Source organism: Aspergillus tanneri (assembly GCF_003426965.1).
Source record: "Aspergillus tanneri strain NIH1004 chromosome Unknown AapTan_1_pilon_pilon_pilon, whole genome shotgun sequence".
Taxonomy (NCBI): Eukaryota; Fungi; Ascomycota; class Eurotiomycetes; order Eurotiales; family Aspergillaceae; genus Aspergillus; species Aspergillus tanneri.
Window position 1 is genome coordinate 2,391,977 of NW_022984628.1, and position 18,128 is coordinate 2,410,104.

Here is an 18,128-nt window from a genome sequence, read left to right on the forward strand (position 1 = left end):
CGTAAAAGAAAAAGCCAAAGCCATAATGGATAAAAAAAAAGCACATTGGGTCGTACGCAGTTAAATTCCAAGGGGAGCATTAAACCATAAAAAGAAATAAATGCCATTATTAACATTTTTTTTAAGCCTTGATTGCTCCACCCAACGCGCCACCCCCGAATTGCTGTCCACCAGGTCGACGTCCTTGTTGGCCACCAGGTAGCCTGGGGCCACCACGGGCCTGTCCTCCGCGTCCAGGACCGCGGCCACCACGGGCGCCGGCGCCCTGATCGCGCTGGAAGGCGTTGGCCATGCCTTGAGTGCGCTGCTCAAGGGTCTTTTCGTTGGCCTCCAGAAGGTTCATAGATTTGTCAGCAAGAGTTACAATCTGGGACTGGAGGCGAGACAGCTCGACACCCTTGCGGAAAACAATGGCGCCATTGACCTGGTCAAGTGCAGCTGCCAGTTCTTCGTGCGAGATCATACGGCTGATGATGGCTGCAATCTTTTTCTCAGAAAGCTCGAACATGCTGGCTAGAGTGGGGATAGACAGGCTGTCGTAGAAGGGGGCATAGGTGAATAGGTAGGTCCGGAGACCCTCTTCTTGAATTTGCTGAGACAGCATTTCCTTGATCTTGTCTGGCTGGGGCATCAAGTCCCAAATCTTGATGGAACTAAGCATCTCAGCAGCTTTCCTCCAATCCCCGGCTGCGAGGAATTTGGCACTCATAATAACACCATCACGAGTGTTCTCAGCAGGGCCGGTGAAGACCTGTCGCTCGTTGTAGTCCAACATGCGACGGAAGGTCTTCGAAATGACACGGCGCTTCATCTCGGGAGACGATGAAGTCTGGGCCATCAGAGGAACCTCTAGGAACATGCTAGAAGTGAGGTAGATGCACTCGAGGAGCTCCAGGTTGATATGCATGTGGAAAGGCAGTTGGCGTTGACGCTCAAGTCGCTCTTGCTCGGGAGATACCGTGGAGTAACGCTGAAGGATGATGCCTTGTGCCAGGAGTTCTTTTTGTCGGCCGCTACCACAGACTTCAGAGAGGGTAGTCTGTGCTTCGTAGATAAGGCCAGCTCGGAAGGCGCAGAGACCAATCTGTACCAGAGTCCGGTTGAACAGAATCTGAGTGCTGACATCGAAGTTGGCGATGCTCTCAGTAAGGTGAGACATGAGCATCAGGTCACGGGAGCGATAGTACAGGTCGTGCAGGGCAAGGAAATAAATTTGACACAGCATTGCACGCGCCCTAATGATACCATCGCTGAGCTTGAACAAGTAATTGCAGAGTGTCTGAACAAGAGTCGTCACATCGCCCGTTTTCCCGCGAGGAGTGATGGCGGAATCGAGGCCAGACGGTAGGGTCTTCCAGCTACCTTCTTCCAGGATCGTAATGACCTGAGAAGGCTTGAAGTAAATGTGCTCCAATCTCCTCATGACCACCCTGTTAAGGCTGTCCTGGCGGGGGTCACTCTTTTCGGACTTGGTGAGACCTTCAACATAGGTCTGGGCGCGGACAATGGCGGTGTAAAGCTGCTTCTCATCGCTCAGGCGCTCGATATATTCAGCAGTATGAGGGTCAATGTGTTGCAAAGAGCGGGTGAGCTCGTCATCAAGCCTTTCAACGTATGAGACAATGCTGCCTGGAATGTAGACCTTCTCGCCTGGCGCAGGCTGAGGCTGCTTCTCATCATCCTCCCATTCCTCAGCCCCTTCAGCAACAACATAGTCGGGGTTATTCTCAAGAACGTTAAGAAGGCTAGCGAACTCCTGCTCAGCGAATTTCCACTGATCGATACCCATGTAGTTCGCTCCAGATGAAGAAGTGAGGTCGAAACGAGTAGAGATGAGGGTCAGGTAGACGCGAATACGTTGATACGGAGACTGGCAGACTTCCAAAAGTTTCTCCATTGTCCGGATCTGCTCGATACGGTCTGTGTTCTTCTTTCCTCGAGATTCGATAATCACCCGGAGATGCTTGAGAATGCTTTCCGGAGTATACTGCAAGGTCTTACCGCCACGGCCAACAGTTGCGAAGCCATCATCAGCGGTGGAAACAGCAGCCGGCGCCTCGATACGATCAACCTTGATCGGACGGGGAGCCGCAACAACAGACTTGGCCACTTCCTCCTTACTCTCCATGAAGCCATCCTTATTTTGCCGGTATTTCTCGACTTGGGTGGCGTATTCCTTGTTGTTCTTCTTGATACGTTGCTTGACGGCATTGAATCCCTTGGCATTGCTTGCATTCATCTTCTTGTTCGAGGACTTCTGCTTGGCGATAGTCTCGTTTACGAGATCTTCGAGGTCTGCAACGGTCTTGATGTAAATTTTGGGAGTCGGTCCAGACTGGGCAACCTTGACGATCTGACGGTTCAGCTTGTCGAACTCTGAAATCTCATATCAGCACAAACACAGTAATATTGGCTTATCTGGTCCAACGCACCGGCCGAGATGACAGCCCAATCATTGATTTTTTCGGCATTCTCAATGAGTTTGATTGTGCTCTCCAGCTCCTCCAGTCTTTTGTCCTTGGCACTCTTGACAACAGTCACTTTCTCTTCATCCTCACTCTCCTCACTCTCCGACACTGTCCTCAAGAAACGACTGGCACCGGTTTCACCTTCACCCTCGTCCTCGGACACCTCCTCCTCCGAGGTTTCCTCCTCTTCACTGGACTCCTCTTCCGATGACTGCAGCTCCTCCTCCTCGCGATCATTGTACACCTCCTCCTCGTCAGAGGAGCTGCTATCGCTGTCGCTACTGCCACCGTGGAAGAAACGCGACATTTTGGTCGGTTGTCGGTGATCGGGTTGAAAAGATGTCGCAAGATCCAAGCGTTGGCGTCCCCTGAGATGCGGAAGTGACGCACAGTCGATAGAAGATGGACTAGGCGATTCCCTGAAACCTGTCCGATTGCTCTGCGCTTGGGGAAGAAATTCAGTTGTGAGGTTCGGGAGCCGCAGGACTGGGCGAGTCACACACGAATTTTAAGCGAGATGGCGCCTAACCACATACGGTAATTTATGCCTTAGGCGCGATACGGGGTCAAAGAATAATCTTCAAGTCTCTCCGCCTAGATTGACTGTGGAGATCTAATTGTAGAAAATATCCGAACCAACAAGGTCTACATGAAAATGTCATTTGTGATATGCTATAAGGTAAAGGTAACCCGAGGCAAAGTATAGAATTCCATCCATCATGTCTCGACATTTCCTGAAGTATCCAAACTACAGCAATGCTCCTTTTATAAGAGGCTAGAAAGGGAGATAAAATCGTGTAAAAAAAAGGTCACAAAGTGGCACTGCCAGTACCGCGTTAAGAGGTGAGAGAAGAAGAAAAATAAAGAAGAGAAGAGGAAAATAAAAAAAAAAAAAAATATGATGGAGAAGAGTCAGAAAAAGAGACGGAAAAGAAAAGTGGCATTCAACACAATGCATCAATAACAAATATGAAATGGGAGGGGGAAAAGAATAGCGATCTTTCCAAGTACTCCTAGCTATGCCGAAAACAGAGAAGAGACAGATACACCAATCTGAGGAGGATGACGAGGAAGGTTCAAAGCTAGAATGAGCATCACTGATGACTTCGAAAGCTCGACTATAGGAACAGGAAGGGGGCAGTAGTATCGAGGTGCCGCAGTAGAGGAGAGTCGCTGCTAGCGAGTTTCACGCACTTGGTGCTGTGGCAGGATATTGGCTCAGCCTTGCACTTTATTCTAATGGAATTTAATGCCACCCGGATACCACAGTCCGTTCGTCTTTGGACGAATGCATGTCGACAGGTACCCGTGCCATCGCCAATTCATAAATTGAAAAGTTTATAGATGTTGGTGATAGCCACGGAGGCAAGAGCTGATATCATGGAATTCTGTTTGAGATGTCAAGCAAGGCTCAATCTCCATGCAAAATGGACGACATTCAATGAGCATCCTGGAGTTTATATCCTAAGATAAACCCGCTTGGAGAACTTTTGCTCGAAAAGTGCGCTGGCTATAATACGATTTTGTTGCAAGTAACCTTCAGCATCTGTGCACTCAATGCCACTGAGTTGAGGCAACATAGCTATCACCCCCTAACACACCATCCTCAAGGGTCCGAATGAAGTCTCGGTTCCGTGTGCCGCCTGCTCGGCTACCTCGACGACGCTGATTAGCAGAGTTGGCGTCGACGTATCCCTCCGGTGGAGGAGGGTAATATGCCGGACTCGGTTGCAACCGAATAGGAGCGTTGGGGTCCAGATGGCTCGCGACTCGCTGAATCGTAGGCGGTATCCCCCCACCCTGAGCGTCCATAGTAGAAGCGCGTTGGCGACCAGCCCTTGTTGTCGCTTGCGCATAAAGACTCTGAGATGGAGCATATTGGGCTTGAGGCATTTGGCCAGGAATAATATTCATTTGGTGGCCATACCCGGGAGGCTGAGTGGGATACGGAGGAGGGGCACCTTGCTGGTGCCCTGTAAACATCCCATTGTACATGGGGGGAGGCTGGGCATGAGTTGGCGTGTGGAACTGATTCATTTGCATAGAATATGCATTCTGCACTGCAGACTGGGCATGTGCTGCCTGTGCCGCTCTCTGCTTACTTGTTGCCTCCGCCTGCTGTTGTTGTTGGATCCCGGGAGCAACAGGTTTGTTGAGCGATGAGTATTTAAGATTCATTGGAGGCACAAAAGGGCCTGTAAACTTTTGTTGCGTAATGAAAGGATGTAACTTGGCCTGTTGCGGCGACCACCGCTCAAGAGGGTTGATTGTCAACAGACCACGGACGAAATCGATAAAAGCCACTCGATTGTTTATTTCTTCGCAACAGTATTAGCAAACATTTAGTTTTATTTATCGGCACACACGTACCTCTCTCTACCTCTGCCTGCTTCATGTTCTTCCTGGGCATTGGGTAGCTTCGGATGATGTCCTCCAATGTAGTCGCTTGGAAGTATTTCTTGCTTGGCTGCTCTTTCGTGTTGTGCTCTCGAGAATACTGCTCCAAACTTTTTAGACGATATGATTTTCTTCCAAACTCGTCCTGAGTCTTCTCGAAAAATTCGCCGGACTGCTTGCCCATTTCTAGCATCCACGATGGAGGCAAGCCAAGCATATCTACAATCCGACACACTTGGTTGTATTCCGACGACCCTGGAAACAAAGGCAGACCAAGGAAGAGCTCAACAACTATGCATCCTAACGACCACATATCAATTGCGGAGGAATACCTACGTTGCAACGTTGTATTAGTAAAAGGCTTGTGCAATAATTAAACAAATTGAAACACTCACGGTAAGCCGAGAAGGACCTCGGGTGAGCGGTAGAACCTCGATTGTATATATGTGTAGACTGTTTGTCGTTCATCACAAGCAGATCCGAAGTCAATGACTTTGATAATTGGACTCTCCAAACTGCAAGAGGATCAAGGTTAGTTGGGGTAATATGTTCCAAGATGAAGCGAGAACTGACTTTTTTAGTAGTATATTTTCCGGTTTCAAATCGCAGTGAATCAGATGTGCTTTGTTTAGAAGGCTCAACGCGTTTATGAGTTGTTGAGCAAAAACACGCACCAGAGTTGTGCTTAAACCTCGGAACTGATTTTGTTTAATCAGTTCATAAAGATTGACACTGAGCAGTTCGAATACCAAACAGAGATGCTGCCGGTGAATAAATGTGTCCTTTAACCGAAGTAAATGGTGGTCGTCGTTCTTGTCATATCTGCTGTTAAGCTGCATAGTAATTGGTCAGTTCAGATTCGAAGATGTCGGCAGGGAAATACATACAAGGTCTAAAACCGAGACCTCCATCATGCTTTGGTTGAAGTAAGCAGTCTTATTTTTAATGACCTTGACGGCCACTACTTCCTGAGTTTTCAAGTTCTGACATTTCACAACCTGCCCAAAAGTTCCCTGGCCGAGCACATCAAGGATAAGATAGCGGTTTCTGGGGAACATTGTTAACACCAACGCATAAAGCCAGACTGGAACATCTATATTGGACTCACTTGTGACCCGCTTCCTCGCTCCCGAGAATGTCATTCACGTATAATATGTAGTCGCTCTCTTCATTGTCATATCCATCGTTCTTGACGCCCTTGCTAGGTTTCGTGAGGACGCGCCTGGGGTTCCTCGACGATTCATAGTTGAAGCCTGGGTTACATATCCGATAGGTGGAGGGAAGGTGCATCGTTAGAGCTTGCAGAGGCTGCGCAGGTATTAGAGAAGGCTACCTCCACGAAGAGGGCGTGGGAGTCGTGAGACTTACGCTAATAAAGCCGCCTTCCGGATTAGCGCGTCTGTAGGGAGGCTGCACATTGACGCGTGGTTGTAGTTCTTGGACCGATTTAATCTTTTGAAATTTGGGTATCGGCCCTCGACCTGGTTGTTGGCTGCCGCCCGATACTGAGGTAGGACGGGGGGATCTTCCATCTTGGCCCAGAGCCACACTGAGCTGAGATCCTGCTGACGGCGGGTAGTATTGTTCGAGACTCAAATCTGTGGGATGCAAAAGGGGAAGCCGAGGGGGCCGCGATCCAGTCGCTACACAGGTGTTAGTGATAATGGAACCAGGAAGTCCCAAAAGGTAAGAGCTTACAAGGAGGCGACTGGTATGGCTGGGGAGGCGAAGAGTAATTCGGCGCTCTAGTTGGTGATCGTCGAGTCTGATTCGTACCTGGAGGGAGGGCGTAGGAGTTAGGGGGCTTTCCTGGGCTCGCATTATATGACATGGTCGGCGACAGCACGTTCATCGGAGAGTATCTGCGAGCAGCAGAGGACTCCTCCTGGGGAAAGTACTGGGAAGAGGGCCGACTATGGTGATAACTTTGTCTCGCAGAGTATTTTGCTCGGTTGTACGGGTCCGCGTCCTCCATGGTGGTATCAGTATCGGTAACATAATCCCGGCTACGTGGTGTCGCGGTCGGAGATGATGCCATGGAAACTGTTTTCGAGCTGGTATTGATGCTAGGTGGGTTGGCTGCAATAGTGGGTGTTTGGAAAGTCTCGTAGGTATAGCCAATAGGAGCCTGCTGAGGCTGTTGAGGCTGACCACCGTATTTAGAGGCAAGCTGTTGTCCACTATTGAACTGCGCGGGACGGCCCATCAAGGGATCCTGGTAAGGCTGCCACTGAGAGTCCATCTTCTTTTCTAGCCTGTAACACGATGAATCTCGAACGATATGAGGGCGCCCGAACCGGGAAATAGAGTGATCGTCTGTCGCTGTCGACAGCGCACATGCACTGCGACCGGGGAGATAGCAGCGGGGACGGCAGACGCAATCAGGCGGAAACGACGCGGAAGACGAGCAACTCCTGGTGCAATCGAGATCTGTGAAGTGTACAGGAGGAATTGATGTTAATCCCAGTTTGTGTAGCACCTCATATCCGGACGACTGTTTCCCAAAAGGAGAGAGTGTGGACGTTGGTCCAAGGGTGAGGGCAGAACGGGGGCGGGCGGCGGTCGCAATTCACAATGGACGGGCTGCGACGCAACAGACCAGTACCTATCGGCACGCCAAGGAGGTTGGGGGAGGAGGGAGGACGAGCACCAACTGCTGGACACCCGGGGAGGCGCCGGAAATCCGGGCAGAAGTCCCCAGTCAGAAATAAAGACTGTGGGAAGAATGTGATAACAACACCCAAGAGAGTGTTGGAAGGAAACTGAGCGAGAGACTAGTGCGGAGGGAAGAGGAGGGGAAGGAAGAGAGGGAAGAAGGTGAAGTTGGTGGAGGTGGAGATGCCTGAGTGTCGAGGCTCCTGAGGAGATGGGCCTGAGACTTGTCGGGGTGGCTTTTGGGGGCGCACACCGGGTAAGGACAGGTCGTGAACTAGTGAAGTGGACGTAAAACCAGAACGAGAACCAAAACCAGCTGATCTCACGACTTTGGAAACTGTTCGACGCCGTAATGATGATGATACCTATGGATGCTTCTGGTTGTTGCTCAAGAGACCAGGCGTCGAAATGAATCGACTGGCAATGTAGGAAATCAATCCTTTCCAAAAGGCAACAAAAAGAAAAGGAAACAAATCCTGGCATTAATATACTAAATAACTAGTTACTAGTAACTCCGTATTGTTTCCATCGCCTACAGGATCTAATTTTACATGCATACGAAAAAGCTACGTCGGAGTAGGTACGAGATGTACGGAGTAAATCCAATGTGTTAATACCTGCCACTTAAGACAATCAGCCTTGCAGTGGAGCCAAGCCCTCCCTTACAAACGAGTATTCGATTAAATTTTTCTGTTGGTCACCAGTAATTTGCCAGATATTCTTAAGTATAATTGTGTACTGTGAATAGGACCATCTGGCTACCTACCATTTCTTCGATCCTTACCGTTTGCAGGATCATAGAATGACTTAGTAATAGCAGGCAGGTAACTAACTAGTTAAATACATAGAGAGTGCTTCTAATAAAACCCTCAGGTCAATCAAAGACAACGAGCTGGTATCTCGAGGAATCTAAGACATACCTAGTCCCAGAACATCTTGTTATCTCCATGTCTCCAGCATGAGTCAATATCCATTACAAAAGTCAGGTTGATTAGTACCCAATCTAGCCTGTTGCCAAACGAGGTGACGTGGATGGCAAAATAGACATGCTGACTCACCAGGACCGGCAACCTCAGGGCGGTGAGAAAAGGCTGCAGTTGTGGGATCTATTCTGCCGTAGTTATGCCTAGTGCCTGGCACGACAGTCTTCAGTGAAGGTCTTTTATAGTCCATCATCTCCAACCAGCCGATCTTCCTCTTACATCACAGTGAAGATTGGCTGCAAATAGGACTGAGTACTATACCCATTTCATATCGCTGACCACTTCTTTCTTCTTTCCCTCTCTTTTTACTATATTTTTGGTCCAGTCATATTTCAGCCTTTACGCTATCTTCAAGATAGCCTAATAGTTTTATTAATCACGCTATTCATTGCTGTGGCAATGATTGTTCTTTGAGCTGCCTTTCATATTTCCTGTAGCTGTGCACGCGCCTTTTTTTTTTTCTTTTTCTCTTTTTTCTTCTTTCTTCTTTTTGGAGCATTTCTGCAGCCTGTGAATATTTGAGTTTCTTATTTCTTGAGCATCAATACCCCTCTAGAATATTATCGACGATCGTCTATTTTAATCCCAAACATGGCCGACAATGAGAAGGGGGATGAAGATATCTCAACTGAGGATGGGATGCTTCAGCCGTCTGACCCAGTGAAGACGGAGATGTCAAATACAACGGACTCAGATCCTCTAGTGAGCGCAGACGAAACCAGTCGCCTACGCGAACTTCAAGCCGATGTCCGTGATCAGGATGACCTCGAGAGGGATATTTCTCGTCAGGTATATCTACTATGTCTACTTCTTGTCTTGGTACAAGTGTTTGCGTATCGTCGACTAACTCTTTAGGCCGACAAACTGCTTATGGAGCAGGCTGATGAACGCGACAAAAAGCGACTAGAGCGGACTAACCGTGAGAAAGAGTATGGCCTTGGTATTTTTTCCCCCTGTCGCTTTAGGCGATACTTACATTTCCCTTATTAGGAAGGTCGAAGCGCAAATTCTGAGACTACATCAACGTTTGTCACAACCAGTTGGGACAGCTGTGCGTGTTCGCCTACAGAATGATCTAGGGCAGTTAGAAATCCGTAACACTGAATTGGCAAACGACTTGAGAGAGATACAGATGCGTATGGATGAAAGACAGCAAGAAAAGCAGCGTGATGCGCAAGAAACCGGCACTGGAAGATTGCCAAACGAATCACGGAGAGATTACCTCATTCGAACTGGAAAAATCACACCATTCTCAACCATCGGCTCTGGTCCCACGGAGGGGCCCTTTTATAGCCTTCATGACACGCTGATAGATGTTGAGAGCGAGCGTGATGAAAAGGAAGTGCTTGAACAAGTTAAGCAGCGTTCAACAGTATCTCATCGCAACCTCGTGCGTCCAGGGTTTGGGTTCGATGAAGCTAGCCGGGTCGACGTTGCTGAGACGCTCGAGCACCCCACGAAGAAACGAAAACTAGAGCCGGAAGATCGTGTAAAAAGTGTGCAGCCAGTCGATTTAGACGAGATACCCGGGAGTCCGTCAAAAGATGTGCCTTCCGATGACGGTTCGGGAAGCTATATGGTATCTGAAAACCACGAATCTTTGTCGGAAGACGAAGAAGAGTTTCTTCCCGAAGAGAGACCGGCACTTTCCACAGCCCAAAGGAAAGTAAAGAAGCCAGATGATATGGAAGACTTCAGTGGGCTAGACGATGGAAATGAATCAATATACCAGTCCAGGCTCCAGAATTGGGTTGATCGTAGAAGTGCTGCTCGGAGACGTATTTTAGAGGCGCGAGTGAAAGATCCAGAGCATGACACTGATTCAGTCGAGGATAGTATTAACCACCATGACCTTGATGAGCAGGAGGAGTGGTTCATGGCCCATCCAACTGTACCAGATTTGGCCTACGATAATTCATATCGTTTGCCTGGTGATATCCATCCTCTTCTTTTTGATTATCAGAAAACTGGTGTGCAATGGCTGTGGGAATTGCAACAGCAGCAGGTAGGAGGGATAATTGGCGATGAAATGGGACTTGGGAAGACTATACAAGTTATTGCTTTCCTGGCTGGGCTTCAGTATAGCAAAAAGTTAACGAAGCCGGCTATTGTCGTGTGCCCCGCCACAGTCATGAAACAATGGGTCAATGAATTCCACCGTTGGTGGCCACCATTTCGTGTGTCCATTTTGCACACGTCTGGCAGTGGCATGGTGAATATCCGGAATGAAGCCAGCAGAGAAGACGCACTTTTGACTCAGATACGAGATACTCGCAGCAACCCCAGTAGTCTAAAAGCTGGTAGGAGGGTGGTTAAACGTGTCATAGAGGAAGGGCACGTGTTGGTGACCACTTACTCTGGTCTGCAGACCTATGCTCCTCTTTTGATACCGGTGGAATGGGGGTGTGCTATCCTCGATGAGGGCCACAAAATTCGTAATCCGAACACTTCTATCACTATTCATTGCAAAGAGTTGCGAACGCCACACCGTATCATCCTCTCTGGCACTCCTATGCAAAATAACCTCACCGAGCTATGGTCTTTGTTCGATTTCGTCTTTCCCATGCGCCTTGGGACGTTGGTGAACTTCCGAAATCAATTTGAATTCCCGATTCGGCAGGGTGGATATGCTAATGCTTCTAATTTGCAAGTCCAGACGGCCACCAAATGTGCAGAAACACTCAAAGATGCTATGAGCCCGTATCTTTTGCAGCGATTCAAAATAGATGTGGCCGCAGATCTTCCTAAAAAGAGTGAACAAGTGCTGTTTTGCAAGCTCACGAAATTACAGCGGCAAGCATATAAAGCATTCCTTGGCTCGGAAGAAATGCAGTCCATCCTAAGAGGACGGAGGCAGGTTTTGTACGGAGTGGATATTCTGCGGAAGATTTGCAATCATCCGGACTTACAGGGCCACAAATTACATTCCCATCAGACGAACTATGGCAACGCTGCTAAATCTGGGAAAATGCAGGTGGTTAAGTCGTTATTAGAATTGTGGCGAGATACGGGCCATAAGACACTCTTGTTCACGCAACATCGCATCATGTTAGACATCCTTGAAAAATTTGTGAATTCTCTATCTAGCTTTCATTATCGTCGAATGGACGGCACTACACCTATAGCTCGCCGGCAGTCGATGGTCGACGAATTCAACAACGATCCTAATCTGCATGTGTTCCTTCTTACTACAAAGGTTGGAGGACTTGGTGTGAACCTCACTGGCGCAGATCGTGTTATCATCTATGACCCCGATTGGAACCCGTCAACCGATATTCAGGCCCGTGAACGAGCATGGAGGCTCGGACAGAAGCGAGAGGTTACTGTATACCGACTAATGACCGCTGGAACGATCGAAGAAAAGATCTATCACCGCCAGATATTCAAGCAGTTCCTTACCAACAAAATCTTGAAGGACCCCAAACAACGTCAGACTTTTCAACTGAGCGACTTACACGATCTTTTCTCCCTTGGAGATGATGACCAAGGCCCGACTGAGACAAGTAAAATATTCAAAGATGCTGACGTTACATACGATGATAGTGGCGATAGCCCTGCTCGGAAAGCAGATACAACTAGTGGCAGAGACGGTGCCTTCCAAGGTCAACGAGAAAAGGATCAAGATGTCAGTAGTGTGCCAGGTGTCGCATCAGTCGAGAAGTTTCAAGGCGATCCTGAAAAGCCGGCTGAACACGATCAGGGATCGTCGACTGCATCAGAATCACGTATCATGGAAGGCATCTTTGCCCGTTCTGGAGTTCATTCTGCCCTGGAGCATGACCAAATTGTGAACGGCAGACGCGTTATCCGAGCAGATCCTAAAATTATCGAGGCTGAAGCCAAGAAAGTCGCCGCCGAGGCTGCCGAGGAGTTACGTCGAGCGGCAGAAGTAGCACGGTCTGTGCCTATTGGGACACCAACTTGGACAGGTCAGTTCGGGTTTGCTGGAAAACCTGAAGAGACAGCGTTTGGTGGAAGTAGCAGCTCAGCGAGGCGAGCAACGGCTGGTCCATCGTCAGCTAGTATCCTGGCAAATCTCTCGGCACGTACGTCTTCATCCCGGAGCGGCAGCAACAGTCCTGCTCCGGCCAAGGCCTCCCCCAGCGGTATCGACTTCATAACGAGGATCCGGGATTTTATTACGTCGCAAGGCGGGTCGGTTTACACACAGATGCTGATTGACCATTTTAATCGCCTCTGCACAACCCCTCAACGGTCAGCGGAATTCAAGGAAATGCTGAAGACGATTGCAGTGCTAGAAAAGGGTGGCCGGAATGGACGGGGGAAATGGTCTTTAAAGCCCGAGTACATCCCGAAAAGATAGGATTCTTTATATATGCCACTTATATTGCAAAAGGGAACTAGGTATTAATTACTTGATTGATATGTGATTCAATGCGGTTGATAGATTTATTGATTGCAAATTGTGGATGCTGGTTCGTCCAAACCAGTTCCTCCACTGAGGTTCAGGAAGAGGCACCTACCTACTACCTATAGCCATGAGTGGGTTGGGACCTGGATTGAAAAATAGTGCCAGTCATAAAGATCTGGTTGGCCGCATTGCATGGTTGAGCATGGCATATGTTGGTTTCTAGAATACTTGTACAGCCTGAGGGTTTACTACAGGACCAACGAAATCCAGGAGGAAACTATCTACTTACTGCTACTCTACACTTTACGGAACCCATAAATGTTTATGGTCCATGTGGAGCTTATACCATCCTTTTATTACTAGTTTACGCTGTATGTGCGAACATAGATGTTTCCTTGGAGTGATGTAGCAGACTGAAGTTGTGGATGGAACTGACGATCATGATGTCAGTATTTTTTTTTTTTTTTTTTTAATTTATTTCTTCGCCTGGGAGTAACATTGTCTCCTGATGTCGATTGATCCTTTAAATTAATATAAAGAATAGATATACCAGCTCTACAACATTGGAGGCAATATGTATGTTACCCTGTATAAAGCCTGGTGATTATAAGGTACATGTAGGATATTATGGGACATTCAAGTGGGTACAGTTGAAGATCATCATCACCGAAAGTATGGTCTTGAATATAGGCCATTTAGGAGATGCTGACAACGGTCCGTTGGATGTCCACTGTAAAAGGTATATGTTTGGTCATTGCGTCATACTGTATGCTCAGAAAGAGTACCTCTCCACTACATTGGCTACGATATACGGCCTATTGTTACCGTCCACACCTTGTTGCTCTTTCATTTTACCTTCCTCTGCTGCGATTTGATTTTCGTTTTTGTCCCCTTTGCATAGAAATGCCACATTCTCCGAGCTGGCGACCAATGTCTCAGGCCTCCCCGCCTACATTCCCCGACTGACCGATGATCTTGCCCTGACAAATTCGCCGCCTATGGCTCCTGGCGCTCTGAAGTCGCTGCTGGCTACTCTTCAGTAGAGAATGTTTTTGTCGTGCTGTGCCAAGTCAAGGGTATGAAGGCCCTGTCCCTAACTCAACCATTTGGAAACCCCATGGTCGTAACTTAGTTTCGAATATAATTAAGGTTGGTTTGGTGAGAGTCAATACCATTCATTACATACAAGACGATCGGAATCGTCAACCGCGGCGAAGTTAATTACTATATAGAGGGATCCATCGCCTCCTTGCCACCTTCATTCCTCATTTCTTCCTCCTCTGAAGCCGGGTCCCTCGTCCCTCGTTCGAATATTACCATCTCTCGTTGCCATTTTATATTTCTTGTCGGTATATTCAAGTCACATTCTTTTACGATGAAGCTATTCGCTTCTATCGCCTTGTTGGTGTCCGCCGTAGCAGCCAATCCTATCGCGCGAGCTGCTGGCAACGTCACTGGCGCTTTTCACTTGAAGACTGTTGGAGCGTCCGAGGCCAAGCACAACGATCTCTACGTTTATGCGTATCACACTGCCGCTGGCTTCAATGATGCGGTGCTGACTTCAGACACCAAGACGGCTAACCCGGCCTTCTTGAACAACACGCATGCTCAGTTCGCCCTCGACACGCCTTTCCCTTGGGGCTTTACCATGCACCCACACAACAACTATGCCGGTGAGCATTCCCTGACTACCTTCGTTCTTGGACCAATTAATCTAACGTTTTCTTTCCTGTAGCATGGGAGCCCGTTGAGATTAATACTGGATACGGGGATGAGGGGTTCACTATCGATGGGAACGGTTTGCAATGGTCGAATTCACTCTTCGGAGGCTGGCTGGGTGAGTATTGGGTTATGCCCCTAGGAACGCATTGCTACTGACATTGCTTGGTAGTTTGCGACTGGTACCATAATGAGCCCCAGCTTTTCTACCTATATAAACCGTACGAAGCAAAATTTCCCTCGTCTTGCAGTAGGGTGAACCTGCAGATCGAAGAGATTTCCTAAAAGGGGAATAGTGCCACCCTAGGGCAACAAGCTTTATGACGTGCGTGGCAAGAGTTGATGATTCATATAGTGGCTATGTACCGCTCGCTCCCATCTATTACCAGAATCAATGAAACTGTATTGGTAGGCTTGCCGGGGGTCAGTTGCGTACGTCCAGACTTAAATGGATGTTTAGTTGTAATGGTTCCTGGAATTAATGATTGCATGAGGCTTGTCTAGGATGGGGTTGGTTTGAGTTGTGTGAAAGTACTCTTCTTGTATTTTGATAACACTTGTATTTTGATAACACTTGGATAAATATGCAATGGAATCGAGAAAGTTGCCGCTGGGCGAGATGTTTTGTTACCCACAGGGTTTGCTGCCAATAATTGCCAGTAATGCGAGGGTTGCCCGGGCCCGGTTGTTTCGTAACGTGACCCTGGAGGTTAGTGTGGAGTTCTCCATTTATCGAGGCTCGATGTGTTTGCACAGATGAATAAAGTCGACCAACAATTAGGAGAGGATCGTCTGAGGGAGGATGAATCATTGATCCTGATCAATTGATTTCTTCAGACTTCAGAGACGTGTGTTGATTGGGATCCATGTAAGTACTTCAGGATTCATATTAATTAGTGCCTCAGGATCCTCGCCAAAAATAGGCCATTGTCTCACATGTCGCCCCAAACAGGCTAGACCGACTCATTCTCCCTCGTCTTTGCTGGCTACACATCATTTGCATCTCTCTTCCCTTCTTCGCATGGTCTGTAGAGAGTTATATATCTCCTGCTCCTTCCTCTCTTCCCACCTTCTCACCCTTGTTGGGCTGCCGTGCTCCCAGTCGCTCGCTTTGTTTAATCTCCCGCTTTCGCTTTGTCGGGTCAGCTTATCGCCCGATCTGCAGATTTCAGGCCCACCACTTAATGACAATAATTGGCTGTGTTTGCATCTCCTGAGCAGGTCTGCCTTTCGTCTAGAGTTGGGAAAAATATCGAATCTGGTTTACCGACTTCCTTACAGCCTCTCCGGCTCGTACACATCACATTCGTTTGACAACAATATTAAGGAGTATTCGAGGAGTTGGACGATACGCTCGACCTGATACTGATTCATTTGGCACCTGTCCAATTTCTTTCACCATGCGGTCTATCGCCCTTCTTTCGGCCTACCTTTTGTGCTCGCTGGGAATGGCCTCAGCTTGGCCAGATTTGAATCTTGGTTATGGCGGCATCGTTGCCCGTGCAGGTCAGCATAGTTTTATCATCAACTTGCTTTGTGTTATCAGGCCTAACTGACGCTCCTCGGCTGTTAGATCCCACAAGCTCTTCAGGAGAAAGCGCTACTACTGGCGCTTCACCTACCGGCGAAAATTCTGCCACAAAAACGGCGACGGAGGACTCCAAAAGCACTGGTACGAAGGAGAAAGAGATGGGAACAGCCACGCCGACCGGCAAGGGAAAGGAAACCAAGACAAAAGAGGCTAAATCCTCATCCTCTATCGACCCCCGTTCCCCAGCCGGTGGTATCTCGATGATCACTCCGTCGGTCCAGGGAGTGCCAACCTATTACAAGATTGGAGACTATGTGACTTTTGCCTGGAACTACACCTCACTGCTCGTGACGCCGTCTGCGGTTAACGTGGTTGCATCTTGCAGCAAGAACAGCGCTACTTACACGATCTCGAACAACATGAGCGTCGAGCAGACTGGAAAGGTTGTTTGGGATACCAAGAAATACCAGTCCAATGCAACAGTCCCTCTCCTAACCGCAACGTACACTTTGATCGTGTACGACGCTAACAGCTCGATTGGGGACAGAGCTGGTCCCGGTGAGCTGAGTTCGGACAACCAGTTCAACTTCGCCATGTATTTACCGCAGCCGTACACGCCCTTGAATGGTACGTTCTCTCCTTGGATTTATCCTCACTCCGGACCATGCAGCTTACGGATTCTAGAATATCATTGTGTTACTTGCAGCGGTGCCCTTTCGGACATGGAACGCCAGGCACTGAAATTTGCCATGGGCATGGTGGTGATAACCATCGCAACTTTCTCCTGGTTCGCAGGAGATTTCGGGGTCTTCTCCACGTGAACCGAAGGCGAACATTGTCTATAAAAATACTATGCATTACAACATATTGCATTGAGCCAAGCGGTTTCGTTTCGTTTTCAGATATGACGATAGCGTTCTATCAGCAGGATTGGATTGGATTGGACTGGCGTTATCGTGGTATATTGGGTTTCTCTCTCTTTTCGAATTATTATTCGTTCAAATGTCTTATTCGCAGCAACAGCGGGCTTTCAGTAGTATAATTGGCTTCGGGTGTCGATTTCTCTCATTGTGTGTAGTGAGTTTGTTGATTTGATTGATTTGATATAGGATTAATTCTGATGAATCTGTATATGGATGGATCTAGAAGGACAAAGAAAACACATGTTTTATGCTACCTATTCCTATTCCAACAAACCACAACGTATCAAAAAAGCATTTATTGACCTCTCTTCAATTGGTAGAAAACAGCTAGGATAAAAATCAAAATCAAAATCATTACCCTGTGAGTACGTATCCCATGTCAAACACATAGATTGATACCGCATAATGCCCGGCTCTTTGTTCAAACGAACAATCAGGGCTGTTTGCTCCCGCCATCAAAGAACAAGGTCCACAGATGAATAATGTGAAGCTCCTTTCCCTACAGTTGCAATACAAATAAGTTTCCGGATTCCCCCCACTCCGAAGACTACATTCCTACTCTATCGTTGCATCTTGGATCAATAATCAACGGCCGGATATTATTCTGACTTATCCTTTGGCTTTTTCTCTTTCTTGGGCTAAGATCCTTCTTAGTTGTCAACGTCCATCCAAATCATGGCTCCAACCCTAGCCTGGATCTGGCCTAAGGATCCCCGACCTGGAAAACCAACCCACTGGCCGCGTGGGTGGCGTATCTGGGACGTTCTCACGAACAGGGGACCGGATATCTTCGTTGCAAAGACCAACACAAGGAACCCAGACCATACACACTGGTCCCGATGGGAGGGAAACGTGAGCAGACATGTTTGTGGAGCGGGGGGAGGAGGAAGAGAGGTTTGTGAGACGCCGTTTCCGTGGGCCAGAAGGCCGCCTTGTGAAATATATGATTTTCGAAGGAGGAAGTATGTCGTTCCAGACAGTGGGACGTGGTCTCGGGTGCAATATTGCGATTGTGCTGCGGGAAGGAGACATAGGATTCCACAGAGGTATTGGGATGTCAATGGGGTGGAGTATCTAGCA

The 18,128-nt window shown here is 48.1% G+C and overlaps 5 protein-coding genes across 5 annotated transcripts; 3 read left to right on the forward strand and 2 right to left on the reverse strand.

The window, feature by feature from the left end:
- Positions 1 to 121: 121 nt before the first annotated feature.
- nip1 (translation initiation factor eIF3 core subunit c) lies at positions 122 to 2,775 on the reverse strand (the record flags this gene model as incomplete). The annotated part of the gene is made up of 2 exons (XM_033567483.1): positions 122 to 2,376; positions 2,433 to 2,775. 2 exons carry the CDS (start codon positions 2,773 to 2,775, stop codon positions 122 to 124), a joined length of 2,598 nt encoding a protein of 865 aa, XP_033429478.1.
- Positions 2,776 to 4,022: 1,247 nt separating this feature from the next.
- Positions 4,023 to 7,107, reverse strand: YAK1 (putative protein kinase Yak1; the record flags this gene model as incomplete). Its single annotated transcript, XM_033567484.1, has 8 exons — positions 4,023 to 4,786; positions 4,839 to 5,197; positions 5,261 to 5,380; positions 5,439 to 5,698; positions 5,753 to 5,912; positions 5,974 to 6,173; positions 6,234 to 6,508; positions 6,564 to 7,107. The coding sequence occupies 8 exons, from the start codon at positions 7,105 to 7,107 to the stop codon at positions 4,023 to 4,025; spliced, it is 2,682 nt and encodes an 893-aa protein (XP_033429479.1).
- A 1,987-nt stretch (positions 7,108 to 9,094) lies between these two features.
- Positions 9,095 to 12,827, forward strand: ATNIH1004_002800 (DNA-dependent ATPase RAD26; the record flags this gene model as incomplete). Its single annotated transcript, XM_033567485.1, has 3 exons — positions 9,095 to 9,292; positions 9,359 to 9,432; positions 9,494 to 12,827. The coding sequence occupies 3 exons, from the start codon at positions 9,095 to 9,097 to the stop codon at positions 12,825 to 12,827; spliced, it is 3,606 nt and encodes a 1,201-aa protein (XP_033429480.1).
- A 1,423-nt stretch (positions 12,828 to 14,250) lies between these two features.
- Positions 14,251 to 14,879, forward strand: ATNIH1004_002801 (uncharacterized protein; the record flags this gene model as incomplete). Its single annotated transcript, XM_033567486.1, has 3 exons — positions 14,251 to 14,548; positions 14,611 to 14,712; positions 14,767 to 14,879. The coding sequence occupies 3 exons, from the start codon at positions 14,251 to 14,253 to the stop codon at positions 14,877 to 14,879; spliced, it is 513 nt and encodes a 170-aa protein (XP_033429481.1).
- A 1,115-nt stretch (positions 14,880 to 15,994) lies between these two features.
- On the forward strand, positions 15,995 to 16,946 carry ATNIH1004_002802 (uncharacterized protein; the record flags this gene model as incomplete). The annotated part of the gene is made up of 3 exons (XM_033567487.1): positions 15,995 to 16,100; positions 16,168 to 16,752; positions 16,810 to 16,946. 3 exons carry the CDS (start codon positions 15,995 to 15,997, stop codon positions 16,944 to 16,946), a joined length of 828 nt encoding a protein of 275 aa, XP_033429482.1.
- Positions 16,947 to 18,128: the final 1,182 nt, after the last annotated feature.